The sequence below is a fragment of the Rhea americana genome, unplaced genomic scaffold (genome assembly GCF_003343005.1).
Source record: "Rhea americana isolate MKP2758 unplaced genomic scaffold, rheAme1 scaffold_345, whole genome shotgun sequence".
Classification (NCBI taxonomy): domain Eukaryota; kingdom Metazoa; phylum Chordata; class Aves; order Rheiformes; family Rheidae; genus Rhea; species Rhea americana.
The window spans coordinates 299,302-326,365 of record NW_028186474.1 but is presented as its reverse complement, the minus strand read 5'-3'; the positions used below and the strand labels follow the sequence as shown (position 1 = coordinate 326,365).

The window sequence follows — 27,064 nt, the reverse complement described above, 5'->3', positions numbered from 1 at the left end:
GATGCTGGCTCCAGCTTATCGATAACCTGCTTGTAGGTCCTGGAAAGCTGCTCCTAGGTTCCCGTCTTCATCTTCTCTTCTGCAGGCTGAAGAAGCCCAGTTCCCTCATCCTCTCTTCATACAGCATGTACTCCAGCAGCTGACCACCCACTAGACTCTCTCCAATCAATCAATGTCTGCCTTGGGTTAGGGAGCCCAAAACTGGGCTCCGTATTCTAGATACARTCTAACAACTGCTGAGTAATGTATTTTCCTGTTTGACAGCAGGAACGTATAAACAAAATATTAGTTAAATATATCATAAGATATATCATGTAAACAGTCATTTACAAAGTACACTTCTGAAGACATCTTACTACTTGAGAAAATTTTCTCTAATGAATAAATACTTTGTGTCTTTGCATAATAATTTGGGAAATTCACTAAGCATTTGTAATGTAGGATAGTTTTCATAGGAACAAAATTTTGGACAGAAATTGAAATAAGGAAAAGAAAGACCAAAAGTAGTAACAGACATGTAAAATATCATGTAGCAATGTAGCTCAGTAACTGTTACCTATGTATATAGAAGAGTTTTTAATTTTCCAAAAGGCTAAAGGTTGGARAAACAATTCATCCACCAATTGCAAAATCTATACGATGCCTACATTTTGGTCCCTACTACTACCTTAATATCCAAGGTTTTTCATCTTTGCATATGTAAAAGTGCATACCTAACCCCTCTCAGTCCTGAAACATGAGAACTTAATAAACTTAAGATCTACTTATGTCTTCTGAGGGGCCTGATTATATCAGTAGACCCAGAACACCTAACAACTGGTGACGCTGAATCCAGTGCTAAATGTAACAGCCATAGTCATGTTTATTAAAAACACATCTCATAAGAGAAGCGAACGTGTGGCTTACCTTTCAGGTAATAGCCTACTAGTTAGGTCATTTCAGCCTGATGAGGGCAGCTTTAATTTTTGACCCTGATCTCTGGATCTCCCCCACCCTTCCCTTCTAATGTCTGCCTCGTATACAATGTATAGATAGAGCTATGAGTAGATTGCACTTAGGGCTCCTTCCTCCCAGTGAATGCCTTACTTGCTAAATTATAAAATCAAGTTTCCTTGATTATTTTTCTACTGGCACTGTAATTCTTGCATTCTTGGCTTTGGGTCCTGAATGGAGATTTTAAATGTGCACTTGTGACTCATGCCCAAGCTCCGGAAAAAAGCAAGCATTCAGGTACCCTTCTGTTTCCTGGCTCTCTTGTTCATAGGATGATTTTTTTTGTGAATTGTCACTAAGAGGTGTCTGTTTCTTCATGACGGGAAAGGAAATTGAAACATCTTTTTTGGTCCTCCCAATCACCCAGTGTCCGTAAGTTGTCTCTCCTGAATCTTGCCATCAGAATAATGTTTATATTGATATTGTGACAGACAGACAGACACAATACTTTGGAGAGTGTTTTTTTTTTTGTTTTTTTGTTTTTTTTTTGTTTTTTTTTTATTTTTTTTTTTTTTTTTTTTTTTTTTTTTTTTGTTTTTTTTTTATGGTTCTCAACTTTAAAAGATTTAAATACAAGGATGAAGGACATGGAGGAGAGCAGTGAGATAACGCCAATGTTGACTCTTCATTACACAGTTACACAGTCTGATTATATTGCAAATCCCTGAGCTTCAACAGAATAGCATCGTGATGCTATAGATCTCGTGTTCCATTCTTTATGTTCCTATCTTCTTGTTGGCTTTATAATTCTTATTACCATGTATTTTGAAATTAATGTATACAAATTTCAGGGAACAGTCCTGAAGGAAAGTTCAGAATGGATGAGGAAATTGGAAAGCTAGCCGTTAAAATAAAGAACAGAAGGAAGCTCTCCTGCAGTGGATACAATGGCGTGTAATTGGTCTGAAATTAAGGCTCTGAAGTGTCTCAGGGTTGGTAATGGGAAATGTTAGGAGTTGCTGAATCTAGTATGGAGGTGAGACTACTGTAGCTCCGTGGCCCTAGGCCCAGCCGCTAGCAAGGCTGAGGTCCTGGTAGGCGTGTGTACGCACAGTGCACGCACCGACACACGTGTGACTGGCCACACAGATCAGCACAGACCGTAAGCACTGCCCTCGCGCAGCCACGCTCAGCCCCAGCGCTCTCCTCCTCTTCCCCTCTCTCGCTGATCAGGCTAAAAGCCTGTTAGGGGGAAATGATCTATATACTATGGGTCTCTCTAGTAACACACACACATCGCCCTGGTTCACTCCAGGAAACGCTCGGTTTGCACAACAGCTGACTGGTCTCCCCATTGCCCCTGGCACAGGGACACATTTATGCCCTGACACAGGCACTCACACCACATGAGTGTGCTCCGCTTTCTCGTGCTCCTGCCGCCGCAGGTTTATCGCTCCCTATGACCCATGGCCCCTTCTCCAGGCACTGGCACTTAGACCTCCATGTCCTCTGCTCTCTCCAGTTGMTGGCCCTGCAGATACACAGGGACCGATGATCTGTGGTTCCCCATCCCAGCTGCTGGAGGTGAGGCCTCTATTAACACAGGCACGTGCATACAGCATAGAGATCCCGCTCGTTCAGGAGAATGGTTAGAAAGGGAGTTTAGTAAGAAGATACGGCAGACTGCAGTGATCAAGTGCAGGGCATGGCCAGGCAAGCGTACTGACCAGCTGCCTATTAGCATGTGACTGGCCCCCTTTAACCCGTTATCCCTCTATTTTCCCATGCTTGTTCCTCCCCAAACTGCTCTGATTCCTCCCTTTTACTTCCTTGGGTTCTTCCTCTAAATATCCTGTAACAAGTCTCATATAATGGCAAAATGCTGTTGCCCAGCATCCCATGATGAGTCCCATACCCCTGTTGGCAGTGACCCCCCACCCCAGTCCATGATGTGACCTAGCAAGCCTCTCTGGTTCGCTAGTCTTGATGGGTCTCACCTGGACATGAGGCTGACCATGCTCTTCTGATAGACCTGGGAGGAACAGAGTCAGAGTGCTCTGTCTTCTCTAATTAGCCTATTGGGGTACCTCTGTTTGCCGTATTTCCTCTGTTCCTCTGAGTTCACGGAGATGAGCTTTTTGACAGCGTAACCTGACAGGAAAGGTAAGAGTTAGTAAGAACTGTTTAGAATGACTTTGCTCATAGGCACTGAATTAAGAGCTGGACTTGGCGAGATGTGTGTGCAGGTGGTGTGAATTTGTTTGATTGAGGACAGTACAGACAGTTATCCTGCATGAATATTGTTTAAAAAAAGATTATAAATCCACATGCCAAATCATCATGTAGCACTGAAATTGATTTTAACAGCTGAATTTTTCCTGGTGTAAAAATACTGAGTGTAAATATAAGAAGTGTGTTGACAGGTAATTATATTGTAATTTCTATCCTAGAAAGGTGTTGAGGATGTACAGAAGCAATGTAATTGAAAATAAAATATAACAGCATTTGGTGATACTTATTAAAATTACATGTAGATGAATTAAACAACTGTGGAGCTCCTTCAGTTCCAACAGCAAGAGCATGAAAAATGTACAGAAGCATAGTTTTGGGCTGTATCCTACAATTTTGTGGAGGTTGTATTGTGTTTCAAGGAATTCTGTAAAATGTATAAGTAAGAAAAATCCTGTTGCAAGTGCAACAATTTACTATTTACAACAATTAATTAAAATTAGTTTAACAACAATGAATTTCAACTTAAATTAATTTTCTGTGTTTGTGCATGGAATTCAACCAAAAATTTCTAGATCTTTCCTCATTCCATCATAACATGAAGACTAAAACAGTTGCTTCAATGATGGAAGGATCATTACAGGTCCCTAAAATGGAGAAAATTATTAGAGAATATTTTGTTTCCTTCCACCTTTAAAAACAAGAGCAGTGTGCTATTTCTCTCACTCATCGGAAACCTATCACCTTTCATGTTATTACTACAATAAAGCTGACTTTCTCATCAAAAGGTGGTTCAGGAGAAAGCTTTTAACTTGAATTAATGTTCTTTTATTTTAGGTGTAACAACGAAAATGAATGGTATCAGATCCATGAAAATATTATTCGCAAATCCAGCACCAAATACACAGCACCCAGCTCAAACTATGGTAAATATTTACTTGTACGTTTTTGTCATAACAACAGCAAAAGACTTGCATTAGCAAATTGCTAATTAATTATAGCAGAGATGCTCCTTGAAATGCGAAGTTGCACGTAGCTGAATTTCTTTATTTACTTGTGATGATTTAAATGTTCTTTAGCTACAATTCATTCATGCTAAGCTTATAGGTAAAAATCGGTATCACCTCTGCAAATTTAACCAAGGATTAAAAAACCAAATTGACATCTTTCTTGGATGCGGTTGGCAGCAATTAATACCTGTAATGCTGTTTTACCTCAAGAGAGCTGCGCGGTGGAGAGCTGCTCCTACAGTAGTAGGTTGCTCTGTGAGTCTTCGTTATTGGCTGCGATGTTTGCTGGGTACGTCAGTGCTTCTGAAAACCACTGGCCCGCAGGAGGATACGACGCGGGCAACTATCAGCATGACTGATTACTTAGTGACACTGTTGCSGCTGACTGTGGCCAGGCTTGGTTGTGCAGGAATTGAAGGATGTCAATTGAAGAATATAAATCTTATTCCTCAGAATTTTTGTTTTCCATTTTATCCTATATTCCCTTGAAAATTCCAGGAGTAACGCACACTGAAGGCTTGCCAGTAGAAGCAAAAATAGACATTACATTTGAGATACTTCTCTGACTGTCCAAAAAATAAGTAATGTTTTCATACCTCCAAATTAATCACGCTCTGTGATAGTTTCAGTACAAAATGTTTCTTCGTGTAATTGAGAATTACTGTGTCTTGGCAGTGTTTTTGCTACCTTTCAAATCCATTTTTGTTTTCCTAGTTAATGATAGATAAATTTGGAAAGTAAATTGCCTTTTTTCTTATCCTGATAACTATCTCAGTTAATGACTTCTGTAGTTAGCTTCCCAAATGGTACTAGCTGTTCAGATACAGTTCTGCTTAGTTACAGGTAGTTATGCTTTGATTACTAAGTGACTATATGATTCAGAAAGGCCTACTGAGGTCTGAATACTTGTGTTTTCTTAATTTTATTTGTTTGCATGTCAGGTACTCTAGTGGCATATGCAGTCCATGCTCCCAGAGAAGGTATTAAAGAGCAACAGTAGGCAAAAAAATTAGTTTTCAAGGGAAGAATTCTATTATATGCAAAGCTCATCTCTTCTTCCCTGCTGTTCCTTGTATTGCACTTACAGTTACCCACCCCTTTCTCCTTAAAGCATTATCCTGAATTGTTTATAACTTGGAAAACTTGGACTACTTGTACTTATATTTCCTATGCCAGTTGTCTGCCTAACGTGTTTTTTTTTTCCAAGTGGGGACACTGAAGAGCAGGAAGAAAGGGAAATAGATAGCTTTTTACCTTTGTCATCTTCATTTTAAAATATTTTTCAAACATTTCATTAAGATCTAGTGCATCTCTGGAATAGGRACTTGAAACTTAGCACGGTTTGTTGTCCTGGTGTGATGGACAGTGTTGCAGGCGGTTGTGGTTTTAGCATAAGTAATGCAGTTGGGCCTCTCAGAACCGACTTGTCCAGTGCAGAAATGCTCCTGCAAATGTGATTTCTCCCTGAAAGAAAGTTTTTCTGTAGGCAGCAGGAACACTCAAGAACTTTTTCTAACAAATTTGTCTCCTACGTTCTCTCACAGCCTTCTGCAATRCACAGGTGTGTGCATGCACACTCACAGTGTTCAAGGGGTTTGGATTTTTTCTTCCATGCTCCTAAAGCCCCTGTGTTCCCTGCGGTGCTCTGCAGCACTCTCCTACCTACTTAGCTGAACAGCTGCAAAACAGCATTTTGGCAGCTTCTGCATTCGTACATGCTGATCTGCCAGCTGGCTGGTTGGCCTACCTTTGCCTTCATATTGAAGCTTTATGATCGTCTTTTCATCTCAGCTCTGGTGTTGATAAAACTTGTAGGAGCATCGTGTTTTCTAGACATCTAATTGTCAAATTTGGCTGAAACGGAACAACAGTTATTTCGAGGAAGAGAAACTGGATACATGCTATCCTTAGTTTCATTTCACTAAAAACCAACATAACAAAAAGGTAACAACTTATTGTTCGCAGACCCAATAAATTGCTCTTAGGGTTAGCAGAACTTCAGCTGGCTAATGAGCAGTTGGGTCTCTTGAAACATTTTGAGGTACTGAGAGGAAACAAGTGGAACAGATAAACTGTGATTATTTTATGGTACTAGATGGGAGTAAAGGCACTTTGGAGAAATACCACAGCATTCTGTGATGTGGTAGTAGTTCAGTTATGTGTGTTGTAACCTGCTACATACAAGGATTAGAAACAGTGCAAAGTACTGCACTGTAACTTAAGACATAGCTGCAAAATTAAGTGTTCTGATACAAATTTGCAGACTTAATGTTATGCTCCTAATTGAKCCTTCCAAGTCCCTTAAAGCAGATTTTTCTTCCATTTCACATTCAAATGTCTGTTACTCCAAGGGAAAAAAGAACTTTGTGTGTGTGTGTATATATATGTATGTTTCTATATTTATATTTGTATTAAATTAACCATGAAGCAAAGCAGTATTTTGCCTGCATGCCTGGCATACGCTGACATCTAATTCTTAGGTCCAAGAAAATGAATTCTTTTTTATTTTTTTACCCCCAGGACTTATAATATCTCTCCAGCTTCTTCGTGGTGACATGGAGCAGATTCGAAGGGAAAATCCTATGATCTTTAACCGCGGGGTTTCCGTTGCCAGGAAGCTGGGATTTCCYGATGTGATAATGCCAGGTACACGTAACGGCTACAATCCAAAAATGCTGGTCAGGTTTTTCATGTGCTGGCCTAGACAAGTTTAACTGGGCTGGGTCCTTTTGCAAAGAAGATTGATATTCTTAGGAGTTGCCTGACTTGTCAGCAAATGCCAATTCCTGATTCAGGGACGATTAAAAATGTTTTTGTTGAAACCAAACTTTATAGTAATAGAAGATGTTAAATTCGCTGATCTTGAAGGTTTCCTTTTCTTTTCTTTGCAATTATATATCCTTTATGTACATTAAGCATAGAGGATTTTTCTCTTAGAACGTAAGAGAATATGAAATTTCTTCTTCCCAATAATCTAAAGCCTGGAAAAAAAGTTTCCACCTTGCCACGCTCATTTTTGGAGTTAGTATGATCCTTTTGYGTTGGTTGGCGTTGGCTGCAGAAAAGGCTGCAAGCTTGGTCTGGTTTTCCTGCTGCCCTTACAAAGCACCTAGTTGATGCAGTAGCTGTCTTGACTGAAGCATTGCTGTACTCTGTTTGCTCCTTACTTCCAGAGCAGTGGCTTGTTTTGGCACAAATCGAGGTAGCCCCAGCATAGCCATGGCTTGATTTAGGGAAGAAACTGGAATCTAGCCAGTCATGCAATCAATAGATATAAAAACTGACATTTTACAGTCTGATTTTTACAGTGTAGTAAGAAAGGGGCTTACTAAGTATTTTGCATRTATAGCATTTCAAATACCACCTCACTGCTGTGCGTTATGACCAAGAACAAGGATGACTTTGCAGACATGGGAAATCTTATGAAAGCATAGTGGGAGAGGTATTAGATTTTATTACTGGAAAAAAATCAGTAACATATCAGTATGAAAAGTTGTAGCCTCGTTGTCGAGGTTCTTCAGAAAATATAATATAAATAGGGACTAAGTGATAAGAATTTTTATAAAGTATCATACAAAGCTTAGAATAATATGCATTTCATTTATTAATGCGCTTGAAAGTAGTCATATTACAGGAGCAGATGGTTGTAACTTGTAAGTGGGAATGACTTACCTAGAGATGGCAGATGTGGCTCCTACGCCCATAGCTGTCTGACCTATATCTCTGTTGGTGGTTCCTGTCACCTGCAGAAGGGACATTTTATCTGTTTGCGGAAGAACGGCTAAGCCACTGCAGTTTATAGCCCAACGTATTGAAGTAACCTGAAATCAGTGCTAGTATAAAGCCAGTTGTGAATTTTAGCACTTAGGAAATGCAAAGCGGTTTCTGTCATAACCCAGGGCAGTCAAGTAGAGAAAAGATTAAATATTGCATGTTGATATGCAGACAGCTCCTGCATGAGGATATGCTGAAATTGAGATTACAGATAGATTTTTGACAACACGACATCAAAAGCTGCATTTAGACACCTGAACTGRTTCTCCTTCAAGAATTGCCTTTTTCTGCACTCCTGCGTGTGTAGAGTTGTCCCCCAGACCTTAATGTCCTTCAGACCGCTAAATGTTCACAAGCTTAAAGTATGGTTTCTGGGCCTCAGCATTCCCCGTCATTGTTTTCTTTTTCCTTTTCTGGGCCCAGACTTTTTCTGCAAGCTGGCTTAGTAGACCTGTCTTCCATACACTTCTGCTATTTCTAGCAATTTCCTTGCCAAGGGGTTGAACAAACAGGTTAGCTGTTTCCATGCATAAATCAAATATTGCATATTGATATGCAGTCAGCAAGGGTGCTCCTACCCTAACCTTACCAATTCTCCTATTCCATGCAGCAGATTCAAATTTACAAACTCCTTTACTCTTAATTAAAAAATCTAGAGATTGCCTCGATGCAAAAGATGTCTGCCTAGGTTAAATCACAGGTACAGGATTGTGATCTTCCTGATACTCAACCCAAAGACCTTGGACATTTAACTAAATTAAAACCAGATTCCACAGCATACTTTGGCAGCATTCTCATCATAAAGCTCACTGTACATGTTCAGTGGTTATCCTGACATGTTGATATAGCTCAGGTCAGGCCATCAATTTTTCCAATTAGATGCCTCAAAAGACCTGCCATAAAGTCACTGTTGCTTGCTAATCTCTTTTCTGTGGGAGCCACAATTCTTGTTGGAGAACATAGACATTGTAAGATAACGATCTACTTGGAACGGAGTGCGTATATGTAGATCTACTCAAAACATGGACTAGTACAAACAAGTTTGTCAAAGGACAAGCATTATATTAAATGATTACTGCCTGTCTAGAAGTGCTGAACACTCCAAACTTTACTGAATTCAAAGAGATTCAAATGCAGGAGATCTGCATGTCTGGAGATTAGGTGCTATTTGTATTGGCAAAAAAAATGGCTCAAATTTGTGGAGAAAGGCTTGGATATGTCTTTAAATATCAAGTAAGAAAGCAAAGGCAGCCACAGAAGAGTCAACAGAATGTCACTGTCAGCTAAAGAGTAATTATAAATTGGGACAGTGCCAGAATAAAGAGATACAAAGAACAAGGTAGTCATGAATGGTGCTCCATTTAAAAAAAATGACAAAAAAAAAAAAAGAACCCCTTTCATTACTCTTCATATTCTAAACCTGAAAAATAGGAAATTAAAACATAAAACACCTGCGCTGATGTGTGCTTATTCCAATTACTTGTGCAGTTTTTGGAAATGAAAATATGTTTGACATTATTCAAACTAACAGCAGGTATTTGCCTTTTTTTTTTTTTTTTTTTTTTTTTTTTTTTTTTTTTTTAATTCTTTTTTTTTTTAAGCAATAGATCAAACTGTTTTCTGAGTTTATTAGAAGTCCAGGATTAAAACACTGTGGGTAGAATAAGTTACATTTTGACTGGATTAGCAAAGCTGTCCAAACAAGCAATGCCCATCAATTTACTTTGTGCCTATGTTTTTACAGCTGGAATCAGACGTTCTTTCTTAGATTTATTAATATTGTTGTAGATTTAGATTTACAGCAAAAAAAAGTCACATGCTTTTAGCAGTTCTCAACTGCATCTACTTCTTTAATTGTCTTTGTCAAACTACCTTCTCCTTGCTTTGCTGCAGAACTGTTTCCATCTTGTTAAAGACAGGATTTCTCCTCTCTGAAAAGAGAGTAGAAAGCTGGTGACTTGTGTTTTGCAAGCAGATGCAGATTTTTCAAGGTGCTATGATTTAAAAACAATTTTGCTGAATTAATTAATAAAGGTGATGTCACCTTGTATTGTTAATATTCAGTGATCAATCTGCTGAACCAAGAAATTTATGTTTTTAAAAATAAATAGCTTTAGCTTTTCAAATGAGGCTTCTTAGTTGACATTTTAATTCTTTTTTTTTAATAGGAATTCCTTTCACCCTTAGACTCCTTAACCATCAAAGTTTTGTAGCTATATGTTTTCTCACACAGTTCTSCTGTCCTATTTGCCTAATAGTGGCACTAGTTCCTTTATGAAGCTCTCTTCATAGAGGTATGTTCAAGGTATGAGCAACTTGAGTGATAGCTAGTTGTTACTAAGAAATGAAGYGAAGCCAGTCTTCATGTGCTTACATCTCACATGGTTATACAGAGCAGCGTTAATAGCCTTTAAAATAACTGTGCCCATCTTCCTTTCTAAACGTAAAATGTTCTTCGTTTCCTATTGTGTTGTGATCCGAGGAGAGCATCGTAAAGAACACGACGCTCTTCTGTGTGCAGAGCGAGAGATTCGGCCAAAGCTGCCTCGTGAAGAGGTGGTGGATTGTTCTTTTGCTCTGGTTTGTTTTTATTTTCTTCCTTTCCTAAATTGCTATTGAGTTCAAAAAGGTCCATCCGATCCCAACAATTTGACCTTTCCCTAGAGATAAAAGCAATGAGGCATGTGCAGTTTGCCTTCTGGATTGCAGCTGTCTGTACAGAACTTGCTGAGCAGAAATGTCTTGCGTAGGCATGGCGTTTGTCACTTCCCCAAAGGACATCCCTCCCCTTCCCCATGTGCTGAGAAGTATTCTGCCTTTTACTTTGATCCTCTGATGAAATGTGCATGCTTCATCTTCTACTCGTGAGTGATGATTCCTTCTCTTTTTTCCCCCCCCCCCCCCCTCCTTGTCTTAATTTCCTGGTTCCTCTCTCTTGCCTTTCCTTTTACTCACTCCCCTTTCTTTCTAACGCAGAGATGAAGATAGTTGGGTGTAAGTTTCTGCTTTTCTGTGTAATGTCTGCTTATTGCTTGCTTTTTTTTCCCCCCATCTTCACGTTTTTTTCCCTTGGAATGTTGGGGATTGGTAAAGGTAACAAATCATAACGTTATAGGGAAACTTTGGTAAGAGAGGCAGATACGGTGTCTTATCAGTCTCCATGCCAAAGTGCTGCAGGCAGGCTTAGTGGATGTGGCAGATGAATCAGTACCAGAGGTGAGTAACATCTGAGCACCTATGGGACATGGCAGATTTTATCGACTGTTCTCAGAACGCTTATGGCAAGAGAACTGACGAAACTAATAGACGTCGTTATTTAATAATTCTCCTAAAAAAGCACACACAAGGAGAATAAATATTAATTTTTTGTCATTATTAAACTTGGCACAATATAGCAAGTAAAAATAGAAAGCTGGAGTGGATAATGTGTTTTAAGTTAAAATGTTTCAGGAAAATCTTTAAATTTGTAAACTGTGTTGTATTAATTCTTTTCTGTTTATAAAAGTCCAAAAATAGATAATAAGTAATCTTGTATTATTTGTTCCTTTTCCCCACTCTTTAATCAGAGGAACTGAAATAATTTGAGTGTTCAGTTCACCAAAAGCTAGAGGATCATATGATGTTAAGCTTGCATAATATTCTCTATAAGAGGGGAAAAAAGTTAATTCTATTTTCAGTACAGGCAATAGGTAAAAGTTCCATTTCTTGTCACAGCTGTAATACTATTCCCAATAATGTTAAGAGTTGCACGTCAGGGCCTCTTCAAGAGTACAGACCTTGAAAAAGTTAGTGACGCAGTGGTGGATGGGCACTGCTAAAACGGAGTTAACATGATGGCAAGCAAGGGAGGATCGTGTAAGCAAGAGGCTGGGCAGCTCTTTGGAGATGGTCAAGAGCAAGACCATAAGAGTCAGCCAAAAGGCCACCAAGATTTTACTTACTTGCTGGACTGAGTCCAGTGGAGCATCATGCTGATTTAGTCTTGTGATGAGGAATATTCAGTTTTATATGTGACAGAAACGTATGATATTGTTTTTTCTTCAGAAGCCATGTTCTGGCTGTCCTCCTTGCCTGCTTACTCTCTAGTAGCAATGAGCATGCTTCTCTAAAATGCCAGGCTTTTCTAAAAGCTAAATCACTGGCTAAACCCAGTGATTTCAGAGGGAGTTGAGAACACCGGGACCTAATAGGACCATTTTACCAAAATATTAATGCATACATCAAGTTTTAATTTGTATAGATAGATAGATTGCTCCTGACATCCTTTGGTTCTTAAATTATAAATACCATTTAAAAAAAAGAAAGAAAGAAAGAAAGAAAAAAGATGATTTGCTCCGTAAATACTGTTATTTTTCTAAGTTACTTCTAAATACTCTTGAAACTAGACCTGCGGGTTCTGACTGCTGTGAGCTGCTGTTATTCCCAAGCCAACAGGGATATGCTACATATCTTTTCCAGGGGCACAAAGCTGCAGAAAATTGACTTCATAGAAAACAAATTTGCTTGCAATCAGGATGTCAGAGATCTGTTTGCTTCTTTCCCCTGCATGAGCTTAAATAAATTATGTAACTTTTTTTTTTTTTTTTAACACAGTATTCGCTTGTATAAAAGCAGAATCATTCCTGTCTTCAGTGTACCAAATCCTTTAGGATCCCTTAGTAGAAAGTGGTACCAAAGTACAGGCTGTTACTGAAAAGTATTACTATTCTGTGGTCCAAGGAACTAGTTAATCTTCTAGAACCTCCTCAAGAACCTCCAATCTTACTAGTATAAATCTCAAATCTTGAAAGAATAGATAAGTATTTGATATTTTTGAAAGCCTCCCAGTGCATGTCTTTGTATCATAAGCACAACAGCACACATGCTATGTATAGCCTTTCCTGCAACTCATTTTTTTCCTATTACTCTTAAAATACTTCTTCATAGTAACATTGTTTTCACTGTTTTATACCAATTAAGTGCTTGAGTGTGTAGTTTTAACTCCAGAAAATGATGGATTCAGTATCTGGTAAGAGCCAAATGGTTTTTGTCTTTGCTAGATACATTTACTTTCTCTCTCTCTYTTAATTATGGGTAATGACCTTTCCTATTTTTTTAAGATTCTATAAAAAAGTATTTTTACAAAAGAAGATGAACCACAGCACTTCACTGAAATGCTTTTCCCCTTCTTTTTTCTTCATTTTGATGTGTATCAGCTGTTACCTTGGTCCCTCTACCCCCCACCTCAAAGGCATTTTTTTCAATTAGTGAAGTAATATCCCTCCTGTAAAGCTTAATAGAAAATAAGATGCTATATATACACTCTAAATGCAGCTACTAATTTAGGCTAGAAAATGATTTGTAATCTGACATTGGACTCGGTGTAGTCAGATCATCTTCAGGAAAAGAGGTCATAAATAAGAAGCTCTTAAAGGCTAATTATAGTGAGTACAATTAATTTCTACAAGAATTACAGCATATAAATTGAGACCTTGTTTTTCCTCATTGTGCAAACTGCCGAGGAAAAGGATGGAGCCTGTTAGGCAGGAGGAGTTTCGGAACCAAAGCCCCTGATCTTCCTTTTGCCCTGACTTCTGCTGTTTCTTGATACCCCTATAATGGGCGTATAGCTGCTTTAGCTCCTGTTTTGAACAGCAAGGGACCCGTGCGGAGACTTTTTTTTCTGTTATTGTGGAGTGTTACGTTCCATCGCTGTGCTATGAACAAAAAGCTAAAATATTTGAGGGCTTTCTCCAGCATCTTGCTGGCCCCTTTGTGCTTTTAATGAAATTAAATTATTTAAAAAAAGGGAAGTGAAGACAGGACTGAAAGGCTCTGTGGTCTGTCCCTGCAGTAGATTAAGGAACAAATCCTGTGCGGAGAGAGAYTGTAAGAAAAGTCTGAAGTGCGTCTTCAGCAGAACCAAAAGGATTCCCCTCTCTGCCTGCAAGCAGATGCTGCTGCTTTTGTTGTGCTTCTGATTAGTAAACAGATTTAAATGCATCAGCTTCTCCAAGTACTGGAGTGAAAGAAATCAGACTTGCAAAGAGTCTCTGCTTTGCTGGATAACAGTTCCATTACCACATTATTTAGTCTCTCCAGGCCACTTAGCAGAATACTTAACTTGAAAGGGTCCAATTTTTGTTTTCATTCTATATATTTTTCTATGTTGGTATTTAATATTTTTGCCCGTGTGGCCAAAAAAAAAATTTTGAACCACCATGAAGTGGCAACAGGAACCGACTCTTACTGAAAAGTCAGTGCTGCCTGTTGGCTACATGCTTTACATTTGACTGCTTTCATTTTAACAACAGGGTTTCCCAAATTAATTAACCACATTAAAAAAAGACCTAGAATCTGTCAAATTCAGGACAATAAGCTGAAAGAGATTCTAGCACTTACGTTTCTGAAGACAGTTGTGTGCTCTGAAAGCTCTCGAAAATGAGGTAAGGAGATGTTGGCACGAGTCCGTGCTGCCTGCTGTACTGAGTGCATACGGGCCCCAGGGGCCAGCCAGGCATCTCRCAGAAAATAATTCAGTAATTCCCTCGTACTCCGTCTGAACTACATTACAGATGAGTCTTCCAAAAAGGTTGCTTTTTTTTTTGTTATAATGATAATGAGTAATTATATTTGCTGCTTGAAAGAGAGTTAATTGAGCTTAGTTTTTATCGATGACCACAAAAATACTCATTTGTTTTATAGTATATTGGAAACAGGAAATCAGATGTTAGTGTTTTGTTGGGCTTAACCTCATGCTTCCAAATCAGGTAACTAGTCAAAGCAATGTAAGTGGGGTTTTGTTTTTTTTTTTCCCTCCCCTTCCATGCTCCCACACAGTAAAGCAAGTATTGATTCAGAGTTCGCACTTTACAAAAGGCATTACTAACAACTCTCGGATTTAATGCATCGGTGTTAAAATGTTCATCTTTATTAACAATTAACGTGCTGCTTGGAATGGTTTGGGCTTGCAGAGCAGAGAAAGCCATTTTCAGACTCAAAATACGCTGCGCACAGGCACTGAATCTTCCATACTGAACTGAAGCATGCCACCCCACTCTTTTCCTATAGGTGATATACGCAATGACTTATACCTGACGTTAGAAAAGGGAGACTTTGAGAGAGGTGGGAAGAGCGTGCAGAAGAACATCGAGGTGACCATGTATGTTCTGTATGCGGATGGAGAGATCTTGAAGGTAAGATGGTTGTTTCCCCTTTGAGCTTCAACTGTGTCCGCTTGTTCCACGTACGTATTCTCTTGTTTGGTTGTCTCTGCTGCTGAGGAAGCTCTAAAGCTCTGCTACCTTTAAAATGTGTTTTATGAGAAAGGAAGTGGTCTTCATTTCTTTAGGTTTCAAAGAGTTTGGAGCAATTTTGCTATTTGGGAGTAGGCGGCATGGTGAAAATATTCATGAATCAAAAAAGCTCATGAAATTTCCAAATGCAATGGCAGTTGCAGTACTGAAAAGAAAATGTAGAATAACTGCAATCTGAGACAAAAGTGAAGAGTATATGACGTACGTAAAATGAAATAACATATTGCACAACATAACTGATTACAAGAGAGAGACCGTTGTCAAACAGAGCCKTTAGAGTTACGGTACTGAGTGTAGGTTTGGAAAATAAGTAGCTTATTTCGAAGAGCTTGGCTTCATCCTGGGACGGTCACATTCCAGTTTTGGATGAGGACGCTTAACCATTTTCTTTCTCTTCTCTGCTGTTAAATTTAGCCTGTATTGAAGAAAAGAAGGTAGCAGTATATAAGTCCATCTTGTGTGGGGCACGAAGGCGGTGGTGAGGGAAGACAAGTAACTGTCAGCAATGGAGAAATGCCTGTATTAAAATGTATTAATTAATAACTTCCTCATATCTTATTTTTCTCCCTCCCCATAATAAAATAGCTTTTGTAGCTGTATTCTTAGAAGAGTCTGAATGCCAAAGTGCTCGTGTATGAAACTCATTGCCAGTGTTGGGTGTTTGAATTGAAAGAGGGGCTTTTCCTTGAAGCAAACGTTGCTGGTGATTTGCTTAGAAATTAAGCAGCTCTCTTGTAAGGCAGTAATTTGTGCGTGGAGCTGCTGCTGGAAGGTTGCAACGCTTTTTTGTCCAATATGAATTGGACATACCTTTCAAACTGAGTAATGCATTTTTAATCTTTTTTTTTTTTTTTTTTTTTTTTTTTTTTTTTTTNTTTTTTTTTTTTTTACAACTGCCTGCCTAAGACCCCATAGGTCTTTTTTTCCCTTTCAAAATGCAGTGTCAGAATCTTTAAGTGCTAGCGTTGGTGGTAGCTAATCACACTAGAGCTGTCRCTCAGGAGTTAAGTGTAAAAGCCATATACTTTGTAGACATTCAGTCTTTACTTCTGTGTTTTCAACTGGAGAGGTCATTTACAAATATTAACTCACCTTTTTCTTACTCTGACCTGTTATTACTACTTTAATAGTACTGCAGAGCTTTAAGCAGGTTTGAGGATCAGGCATGGTACAAACACCCAAATAGTAGTAAAAGGTAGTTGATGCAAATAAAAAAAATTCAAGTGACTGTATTTGTCACGATAGGGAGACTGTTAGCATTACGCACAAGGGATCTTCTGTGTTTTTGACATTTAAACCCCATATTCAAAGGAAAATCTTTACACTGTTTTTTATGTTAGTGCTCCTCTCTATAGCTGCAGTCAGAGCAGATGCTTGGTTTATGTCAAGGAGACTGTTGGTTCATGACATATAATGATGCCTAAGATCCTTCGTATTTCAAGCACTCAGACAGCAGGATAAAAATTAGTTAATAACGAACATTTTCTATGTAAGAAATAAAGATGCAAGTTAACAGATATCTACTGAAAAATAAGTAAAAATGCTTTTTAAGACATTAAAAGTTGAACTCTCCTTTCTTTTGACTTGAACCCTTTCTTACTGCTTAGGTACATTTGTGTTCTCTCTTACTGCAGAATTGAACTAGAAAAATAACATATAAAAATCGAACACGAGTTGAACTGAATATAGAGACCTGCTTCTAAAGGGCTAAATGTCAGCGTGCAGGAGTAATCACATGCACATAAAAGAAAGTAGTGCATAGAATTGAGTTTGGAGGTTAATCATGTCTCATCCTTTTTCATCACTGCCGTAGTTCCTGCTTGATGTAAAACTTCTGCAAGCTCCTCTGCCATAGTTAAAGCAGATGAGAACCAGCCTTCTGGGGTTACTTTTAGCATCATGGGGTCACTTACCATTCAAACTTCATATCCTTGGCCTTGTAGAAGACAGGTGATCTTATTAAGTGCATATTGCTGCTCTAAGTCTATAGAACTGCCCTGGACATTATTACAGTTCAGCTCCTTAAAACAAAGATTTTCACTTTGGGCCAACTTTCAGAATGTAAATTTTGGTTGCAAAATAGAAGCAAATAATATCCGTGCTCAAATGAACCTTCCTCATAATTCAGGGGAAAAGCTCCGAGAAGAAGGAGTTCCATCAAATGACCGGCTGGGTAGATGAGGGGGGAAGCAGTGGGCGTTGTGTATCTTGGCTTCAGCCAGGCTTTTGACGCTGTCTCCCATAACATCCTCCTAGATAAGCTCAGGAAGTGTGGGTTAGACGAGTGGACAGTGAGGTGGATTGAGAACTGGCTGAAAGGCAGAGCTCAGAGGGTCATCGTCAGTGGCGTGGAGTCCAGCTGGAGGCCTGTGGCTAGTGGCATCCCCCAGGGCTCAGGACTGGGTCCCAYCCTGTTCGATTTTTTTCATCAATGACCTGGATGAGGGGACAGAGTGCCTCCTCAGCAAGTCTACTGATGATACCAAGCTGGGARGAGTGGCTGACACAGCTGAGGGCTGTGCTGCCATTCAGAGAGACCTGGCCAGGCTGGAGAGCTGGGTAGAGAGGAACCTCCTGAGGTTCAACAAGGGCAAGTGCAGAGTCCTGCACCTAGGGAGAAATAACCCTAGGCAGCAGTAAAAGCTGGGGGCTGACCTGCTGGAGAGCAGCTCTGCAGAGAAGGACCTGGGAGTGCTGGTGGATGACAAGTCGACCATGAGCCAGCCATGTGCCCTTGTGGCCAGGAAAGCCTATGGTCTCCTGGGGTTCATTAGGAAGACTGTTGCCAGCAGGTCGAGGGAGGTGATCCTGCTCCTCTGCTCAGCCCTGGGGAGGCCTCATCTTGAGTACTGTGTCCATTTCTGRGGTCCCCAGTACCAGAGAGACATGGAGCTACTGGAGAGAGTCCAGCGTAGGGCTATGAAGATGATCAGAGGGCTGGAGCATCTGCCCTRTGAGGAACGGCTGCGAGAGCTGGGCCTSYTTAGCCTGRGGAAGAGAAGACTGAGGGGGGATCTTATCAATGTCTACAAGTATCTGAAGGGAGGGTGTCAAGGGGACGGGGCCAAACTCTTTTCAATTGTCCCATGCAACAAGACAAGAGGCAATGGGCAAAAACTGAAGCATAGGAAGTTCCGCCTGAACATGAGGGGGAATTTCTTCCCTGTGAGAGTGACAGAGCCCTGGACCAGGTTGCCCAGAGAGGTTGTGGAGTCTCCTTGTCTGGAGATATTCAAAGCCTGCGTGGATGCAACCCTGTCTAACATGCTCCAGGTGACCCTGCTTRAACAGGGGAGTTGGACTAGATGATCTCCAGAGGTCCCTTCCAATTTTACCCAGTCTATGATTCTGTGATCAGTGCTGACAGTCCAGCCTGGGCAATGAGGTTTGAGAAATCTGGGTTTCCATTTACCTAAAACTTAACACAGTTTCATTAGTCTAGGTACTTTTAGTATGCCAATAAATGGATATTGGTTCAGTTTTTATATCAAGGTTAATCTTGATTAATGCTCRGCATGGACAGCTAGCGCCGTGGGCTTTTAACCATGTGCCTGTGAAATCCTGCTGTTCTCCCTTGGCGGGACAGTTGGTTTCACTCGGGGATAAAATAGATTTTCTTAAATGGGAGGAAAAGAAGCAGCTGTAGAGACTGTTAAATATAGTTTTCACTCAGCATATTCTAAAAGAAAATACTAATGACTGCAGCAAGGGGACTGTAATAGATTTCTATATAAACATTAAGAATAAGGAGTGCGTCAGGTAGCGCTGGTGCRTCATGGCTGAGGGGAATTGGTTTGTTGGAGCTCCCCGCTCCTGGAAAGATCCCTCGCGTTATCTGCAGTTTCTTTCACAATCAAGTGTAGCTGTTTTCTTCCTTCCAAGGCAGGAGTGCCAAGGTACACAACACAGCGTGGAGATTGCCACAAWATTTCAACCAATATTGGAAGAAAAACTCTAAACTTTCTCTGACCAGCACAACCCAAATCTGAATTATAGCTTTGGAAAGACTTTAGTGGAACCATACTTGGTGTTAATAAAAATATTCTCTCTGTCTCAAACCCTCATTGCTGTTGAGTATATGTCTTGGCCCAGAAACAGTCCTATTGAACACAACAGAATTATTTCCAGAATACCGTGCTGTGCAAAAAGCGAATGAGTGTTTCTTTTTCAAAACATTCTCACTCAATTGTTAGCATCTTTCAATAATGTCTGAAAAATTTAAAAAAATGGATACATTTTTCTTCTTTTTGTTCAGGTAGCAAGAATATCTCATTCATTGCAGGGTATACCTTAAATGATAAAATTATTATCCTGCCCCTTTTTCTGGTTTAAATTCCCTTACTTGCCTGCACCCTCTAATTCACCTGTGTATTTGGGTCTCCTGATAATTGAGTCTATAGAGATGAGTTGCAYGTTTGCATTTTGCACCTTACTCCAGAATTCAGTGTTAAAGATTAAACCCTTCTCCCTCCTCAGGCGATGGATTGTAGTATAAATGTAAAGACACTAAGAACGACAGAAAAAGGCTCTTCCCTTATTCATATCCATAAAGTTTGCAGCAGTGAAGCGTAGTTCAAAGACTAAGCATTTTTCTGCCACAGCAGGTAATTTTTAGGAGAAATACAAATACTGTTTTACTATCTCTTATAAATCTAGTGCAGAATGACTTTTTGGAGTTGTTGAGTTGAAGGCCAGCAGGTTACTTTTATCAAGTAATATCGTTGCGATACTATAGGCACTGTGTTTTTTAATACCGCCAACGCTACTCTGTCCAGCCTGTTAATATATGCAACAGCTAAATTCTTATTCCTATATAATTAAAAAAAAAAAAAATCATCTTCAGGCCTGGATTGTTGCAATTACCACATGGTATTTTCAGAGATGCCCAGGATTACAAGTGCTGAGTCTATTCACTCCATTCCTTTAGTAGTCCTCATCTGTTTATTGAATATATCCTGTGCTTGATGGAAAACTAAAATAATAATGAAGGAAACAAATTCAAGTTGAATTCACCCAGTAGCACCGGTCCCATAGCTCATCCTTTGACCTAAAGCACAGGCTCTTAAAAAATTACAGATTTCATTGTGTCTCAGTTTCTGCTTCTGAGTCTCCTTTTATGTCTATGGTAAGATATGAATTATATAAAGGTTATCAGAGTGTATTAAAATGACTCGTATGTAGCGATGTGCTGTCTTTTAGTCTTAAACTGTGTTCTTTTGTCCCAGGACTGCATCAGCCTGGGCTCAGGAGAGCCGAGCAGGAGCGCGTATCACTCTTTTGTCCTTTACCACAATAACAGCCCTCGCTGGGGGGAAATCATCAAGCTACCCATCCCCATAGACCGGTTTCGTGGGTCTCACCTCCGGTTCGAGTTCAGACATTGCTCCAGTGAGTGCAAAGCAGGGCCAAAAGGGACGTAACGAGGCTGACGGCTTTTCCTTCTCCGTTAATAGTTGGATGGGGTTGTTATTGGGAAGGGGAAAGGGTGCAACCTTGACGTGCAATAAAAGCACAATGTTAATGATCCTGCAGTGTTAAATTAGCCTGTTGCTACAGTTGTAAAACGRCTTAGAAGTATTAAAAACTTGGTGAACAATCAGTGCAGGGTGAAACAGTTTGCAAGTGTTCTCCCCTGCTGTTCTTTTGCTGTGTTTTCGCTGTAGCATGTTTTCTTTACACTATATGCATTTTGTATTTTACTACAGTCAGCATGTGTGTATTTGTTTTGAGGCTTTTCGATCACTTGCATAGAATTAGATATAGTACATCATATCTCATTTCTTATGTGGGCTCTATGCTTTTGGTAAGAATGCAGAGAAGTAAATAAGTTTATGGCATGTATGGACAGGCAGAATATATACAAATATAATTCCTTATTTCTATCTCTTGCTGCAGCAAAAGACAAGGGAGAAAAGAAGCTCTTTGGCTTTGCATTCACTCCATTAATGAGAGATGATGGCACTACCTTGTCAGATGACATTCACGAGCTTTATGTTTATAAGGTATTGATTCTTAAGGAATCTCATAACTCTTCAAACATGCACTGTAGCCTTTTCATTTCCTTACATCGCTACTTCAGTTTGAATAAACAAACACCTTTACGTTATCGTTTTATTTTTCCTCATTTGAAAAGTGTGAGGAATGGATTAATTACAAACAAGTTAAAAATTCTATAAATTCCAAATCATATGACTAGGTATGGATACGTTTTCTCATTYTCTCTCTCTCTTCCTCTCTCTCTCTCTTTTCTTTTCTTTTTTTTCCAACTCACCATTTCCCCTCAGATTACAATGGTTTATTTTCTGTTATTCCCGTTTATTTTGAATTCAGGCACACTAGTGTTTGAGCATTCAGCAGTTTTATCAGCCTGTGGTACTGTGCACCTGTACGCTAGAAAACCATGATGTTTTGCCCCAAGTTTTCAAATCCAGSATGTTACAATGCTACGGCTCGGCATTGCTGTAGCAGGGTGGGGTTTTTTCTTCCTGCTGAGGTACCTCAATTTTTTCTTCAGTGTGACTTTCAGAGAGCAACATTAAATTGCACAGCTGAAAGATCCTGAAAGTTGTAAGGAGTCAATGGCTAGGAGACCATGTTTTCTAAAGCCGGGTCTATATTATACATGTGCTGGCCCTGGCAGTGGTAAGCCCGGCTTTCTCTTAAAAGTGTTTTTRTGCACCCGGGAGATCTGTTAGGCAATTGCTATCAAGGCATGAATATGTGGAATGAAATTAAGTTGTCTAGGTAAAATTCACCTTCCTTTCCTGTGTCTGCAGTGCGATGAGAACAGCACTTTTAATAATCACGCACTGTACCTGGGGCTGCCTTGCTGCAAAGAGGACTACAACGGCTGCCCCAACATCCCTTCCAGTCTCATTTTCCAACGCAGCACCAAAGAGACCTTCTCCGTCTCCACGCAGCTTTCTTCTACCAAACTGACCCAGAATGGTAAGCAGTTGAGCCTTCAAAATCACACAAGGTAGCAGGGAATATGAAAAAGAGAGAAGATGTGTGTGCTTGCGCTCTCTGTGTGTTATTTTACTAAAATGCTTCTTTGTTTTGATTTGGTGATAGGTATGCAATTCTTTACTATCACTGTATGTTGAAATGAGCAGAATTTTTTTGGAAGAAATGAGGAYAGTGACTGCTATTTCTCTAACAGCCATTTCTGTAAGGGCAGACAAAAGATAGTATGTTTAAAGCAATGTTTATTTTAATTACATTTCTAAGAACAATTCAAAGTTAGCATACTTATATAATCCTAAATTCATTTTGTTAGGCTTCTGCAGAGCTACTAAGTAAAACAAAACTTGTTGCTGCAAGCTTCCTAAGGCAAGGGAAGATAAAAGTGGCTTGTCCACATTTTTTTTTTTTTTTTTTGCAAGAAATAAGAGCTGCAACAAGAACAGAACTGTAGCGTGTAATGAATCTCTGTTCTGTATGGGACTGTTGTGCAAAACTTCTGGCTATTTTGAGATTTTGTTTTTAACCTGCTAGCTTGGAGTGTCATGGGAGTGATTCCTGAACTGCTGTAACATTAGAGAGACTTTTCATTAACTTATGTCATAGTTCTCTTCATTGTGTTGTGTTAGGAGCAGGAGTTAAATTATAGCCGGAGATCCTGAATTCAATGGAAATTCGTACAATGCAAATTAAAACCCTGAGTTATTTAATGTACTTGCTAAGCTCATACTCTACATCTGTCATATTGAATCTCAAGTATTTCGGCTGTGTTGCTGTCCATCTCTGTCGCGCTGTTAAGGCACTATCAAAAGGGTCTCTTGAGTACACCTTTTTGTTTCCCTGTTYTGTAGTGGATTTGCTTGCCCTCCTGAAATGGAAAGCTTACCCAGATCGTGTAATGGATATCCTAGGAAGACTGAGACACGTCAGTGGCGAGGAAATTGTTAAGGTACTAAGTCAAATAACAGTCTTTGGTTGTATCCTTCGTTCGCGTGCCAATTCAGATCTGCAGTGTGCTTCTGAATATTCCCTCTCACTGTCCTTTGGTTYGCACTGAAATTTGGGCGTTCTCTGAGATTGGGGAAGTTGGTCGTTTCTAGAGAGGGAAGTAGACCTGACTCAGGAAACTTGGCTTTTTCAACCAGCTAGTAGAGCTGCTCTGTATTTCTATTCTTCTGCGTAGAAAAAAAACAAGTGCAAAACCTTGAAAGTTGACTTTTGCTCCAAAAGCCAATGGACCATCCCGCAAACCCATTTTCCTGTCACAGCTTTGTGAAATGGAGCCATTGCCAAGCACACCAATTGCTCTTTGACTTGTCTAACCTATTAGGAATCTATCTCCTAGCTGATAATTTCATCRTGTTTTGTAGTCACGGTTGCTCCGTGTGCCAGTCCTTTATGAGACCCAAACTTCCTTATCTCAAAGGAGCTTCAAAATGCATTTGAATACTTGTGGTCTTGGCAAAAACAGTGTGTTCCAGATGCAGAGCCAACAACAGCAGTCTCTCAGACCATTTTAGAAGATAAAAGGAGATAAATGTGTAACAGCAAGCAAACAAAAATAAACCAAACAAAAATTCCATCACTTGATTGGTTATTTATGATTACAGCCGCTTCATTGTAACTCATGGGAATGCTGCCGTGTCCTGAATTTTAATTTTCATGATACTTTTTGTAACAGTAGCACAGGAAGAAACACGGATGTCTCTTGTATTTGAATCTTTCACAAAATTCATGTTTGGTACACTTGGTTTGTAAGACACTACAAATACCTGATTTTTATAGAGAAAAAAACCAGATTATTCCAAGGGGAAAGATAATAGATTCTGTCCCCAGACTGGCTACCATTTGTCATTGAGATAAGAAGAATGGGATGGAATAATTCAGACAAAAGAAATTTGTTATGTCCTTTCAGAGGCTTCATCAATTGTTTTATTTCTTGTTTCCCACATTAGAAATGTAGTTAGAATGGATGACAAAATCTTGATGACAGAATCAGCGGTTGACTTCATCTTCAGCATTCATCTTCACAGTGATCCTTTGAGGACTGTGCTTTCAGGACAGAAAATCACTGAATGATGAGCATTCAGTAAGCTGCAGGGGTACGGATGAAAGAAACAGTTGGCAATATGTAGTTTGAATCGATTAATGCTTGTTACAAAACCGCTAGCTTCTGTCATATAACAAAAGCTTTTAATATTAAACAGAATTTGGAGCACTGTGTTAATGTGCTTCCATGTGTTATATTTGGTGAAGAACAGTATCTGTTCTTCTGCTACAATGTGAGAATGAAAGTAAAATGTTTTGCTGCCATTAGGTCAGCTCAGAAGCTGTGAAAGGAACACTCAATTATATATTTACAAGCCATACACAGGGTGCATATTTTTTAATGGTTTTTATAATGTTGCTGTTACTCAGACATTTTATTTYAAGAATATTCTTTGCAAAGAGAAAAATTCTTTTTACTAAAACCACATAAAAATATGTCACATCGTATAGATGAACTAGAAATAGTTTGTCACTGGAAAATGTTTCAAAAGATATCCAGATGTATGACAAGCTTCAAGAGAGGGGGAATAATCCAGCTTTGGAGTATAATCACATTTGAAACTTTGCTTATTCTTGTCGTTTTAGTTCCTACAAGATATTCTCGACACGTTGTTTGTAGTTTTGGATGACAACACAGAAAAGTATGGGCTGCTAGTCTTTCAATCTTTGGTAAGCTGCTGAATTATCACTTTCCTTTTTCGTATTTTTAAGGTGTTTTGTGCCATTTCACCAGCATTTTACTTCCACAAAGTATGAAGTATTCCAGTCTATCCAGCCTTATGTTTTTTATAATAATCCACAATCAACAGATACAAAGRGAACGATATTTGCCGTCACTTGGGAGAAGGGAACAATAGCATCTAATAATGCAGCTATTGACTGTTTATAGAAACTCATGAATCTTATTGTTCCTTAGYTTGCGTAGCTTGTTTAGAGAACCCTAGTGACTGTGTGCAGTTTGCTTTAGTAGGGGTTTGCTTGTTCGTCTCCTGCAGGTGTTCATCATAAATCTGCTGCGTGACAGCAAGTATTTTCATTTTCGACCTGTTATGGACACTTACATTCAGAAGCACTTTGCAGGAGCACTGGCTTACAAGTAGGTTATGTTTATCCATCCCTTCAAGACACGGTGTTACCAAGCTTTCAAATGACGTGACCATCAGAATCAAACCTGTTATGTTAGCAGAGGTTCTCAAAAGCAGAACTATCCAGATAAAAGTTTTCCAGCAGAGTTTCAGAGAAAAGCTGCTGAGTATCACCTGTTGCTAGGAGTGAGCAGACTTTAGATTTTWTCTGGTCTTTTTCTGATTTTTTTTCTTTCATAATTTTAGTTTGCAAAAACTGCTTGCTTAAGATCTGAAATTTCTTAGCAAAAAGAAAAAATGAGGGTTTTTTGGTTTTGAAATGATACTGCTTGCCCTTATCGAAGCTACCTCTTTATCAACATCATTTTGATGTTCCCTCAGAGTTTTTCATGATCTAGGTCAATTAGAGAAAACAAAATTTTTCTGATTTTGAAATTTAAATAAATGTATATGTTATACAAATTCAGTAGCTTGTATAGTTACAGCTAAGCATTGAAATGGAGTGAAGAATTCTCCCTCAAACCAAAATGTTTGTTGCTTGACTGATTTTAAAATGATGCTGAAGGTTTCTCTTTTTTTCACTGTGTATTGTATTCAGAGAATTGATCCGATGTTTGAAGTGGTACATGGACCGCTCAGCTGAGCTTGTACGACAAGACCACATACAGGAAGCAATGAGAGTATGTATTCAACAGAAGTGCTTGTGTGTTTATTATGTCTGTGACTGCAAAAGCTCTGGAGAAACTACAAAACAAGTGTAGTCTGGCACTCACATTCTACTTTTTTAAGTTGTTATATATTTTTTTAATTAATTAATTTTTAAGGATTTTTTTGTTTTTTGCCAAAATTCTGATTCTGGGGTGAGATTCATTCTCAAGCAGAAAAAAAACTGAAGAACTATGTCGTCTTAAGTCCGGTTGGAGCCATATTGAAGACTTAAGTGGGTCTTGCTTGGACTTTATATGCACTGGCCATATCTATTTCAGCTACACCTTGCACTTCAAGAAGCAGCATTTTAAATGTAGTAAGCCAGCTGCTGGGTATCAAAGATATGCTTTTCATTTCTGGCTGTGACACAGCTTCATTGTGTCGTTGCTTGAAGCTCTGGAGCATTTAAGAAGCAGATAAATGAGGCTTCAACTGCATGGAGATTTTAACAGCTGTCATTGCACAGGACTTCACTGTTTCATCCCAAGAGTATGATCTTGCAAGAAGAGGTGGTGTATGAAACAAAAGAGAGATTTTTGGTGCTATTACAGAGAATTCAGAGATTAAATAAGGTACCATTTTTACTATAGAWAATTGTAGAACAAAAAGCTATTGCATAAATACAGAAACAAAAGATTCCAAACTTGCAGGAATTAGTTTTACTTTGAGTGATTGTCCATATGTACCTTCTTACTGTGCGTAGGTTTATGTCCAGGCATTCAAGGCTAGGGAGTTTTAGAACTAGTAGTAGTAGCAGGGATTTGCCTTCTTTTTTCCCATTTTTTCACATGGGTACAAATACGTAAGTATATACTACCTCTTTAATTTCCTTTGTAAATGTCTTTATGCTCGTGTTGTGGCATACCTTTCAGACTTTTTTTGAGAAAACTTGTTCCATTTGAATGATAGKGCATCAGCTCCATTGACTAGCTTTCAACATCTTGGGCTTTACTAATGTTTGTTTTTTGTAGGTATCCACATGCTTAGAAACTACYTATTTGTAATGTCTTTCATCTAC

At 39.1% G+C, this 27,064-nt stretch overlaps 1 protein-coding gene across 1 annotated transcript in view; it reads left to right on the top strand.

The window, feature by feature from the left end:
- Positions 1–27,064, top strand: part of DOCK3 (dedicator of cytokinesis 3) — a 197,826-nt gene that overhangs the window by 105,284 nt on the left and 65,478 nt on the right. Inside the window, exons 13-22 of the mRNA XM_085311589.1 lie at positions 4,000–4,088; positions 6,693–6,818; positions 14,997–15,121; positions 20,467–20,629; positions 21,137–21,243; positions 22,018–22,189; positions 23,056–23,153; positions 24,839–24,922; positions 25,249–25,349; positions 25,937–26,018. Of these exons, the coding sequence (XP_085167715.1) occupies positions 4,000–4,088; positions 6,693–6,818; positions 14,997–15,121; positions 20,467–20,629; positions 21,137–21,243; positions 22,018–22,189; positions 23,056–23,153; positions 24,839–24,922; positions 25,249–25,349; positions 25,937–26,018 (1,147 nt within the window). The remainder of the gene's footprint in view (positions 1–3,999; positions 4,089–6,692; positions 6,819–14,996; positions 15,122–20,466; positions 20,630–21,136; positions 21,244–22,017; positions 22,190–23,055; positions 23,154–24,838; positions 24,923–25,248; positions 25,350–25,936; positions 26,019–27,064) is intronic.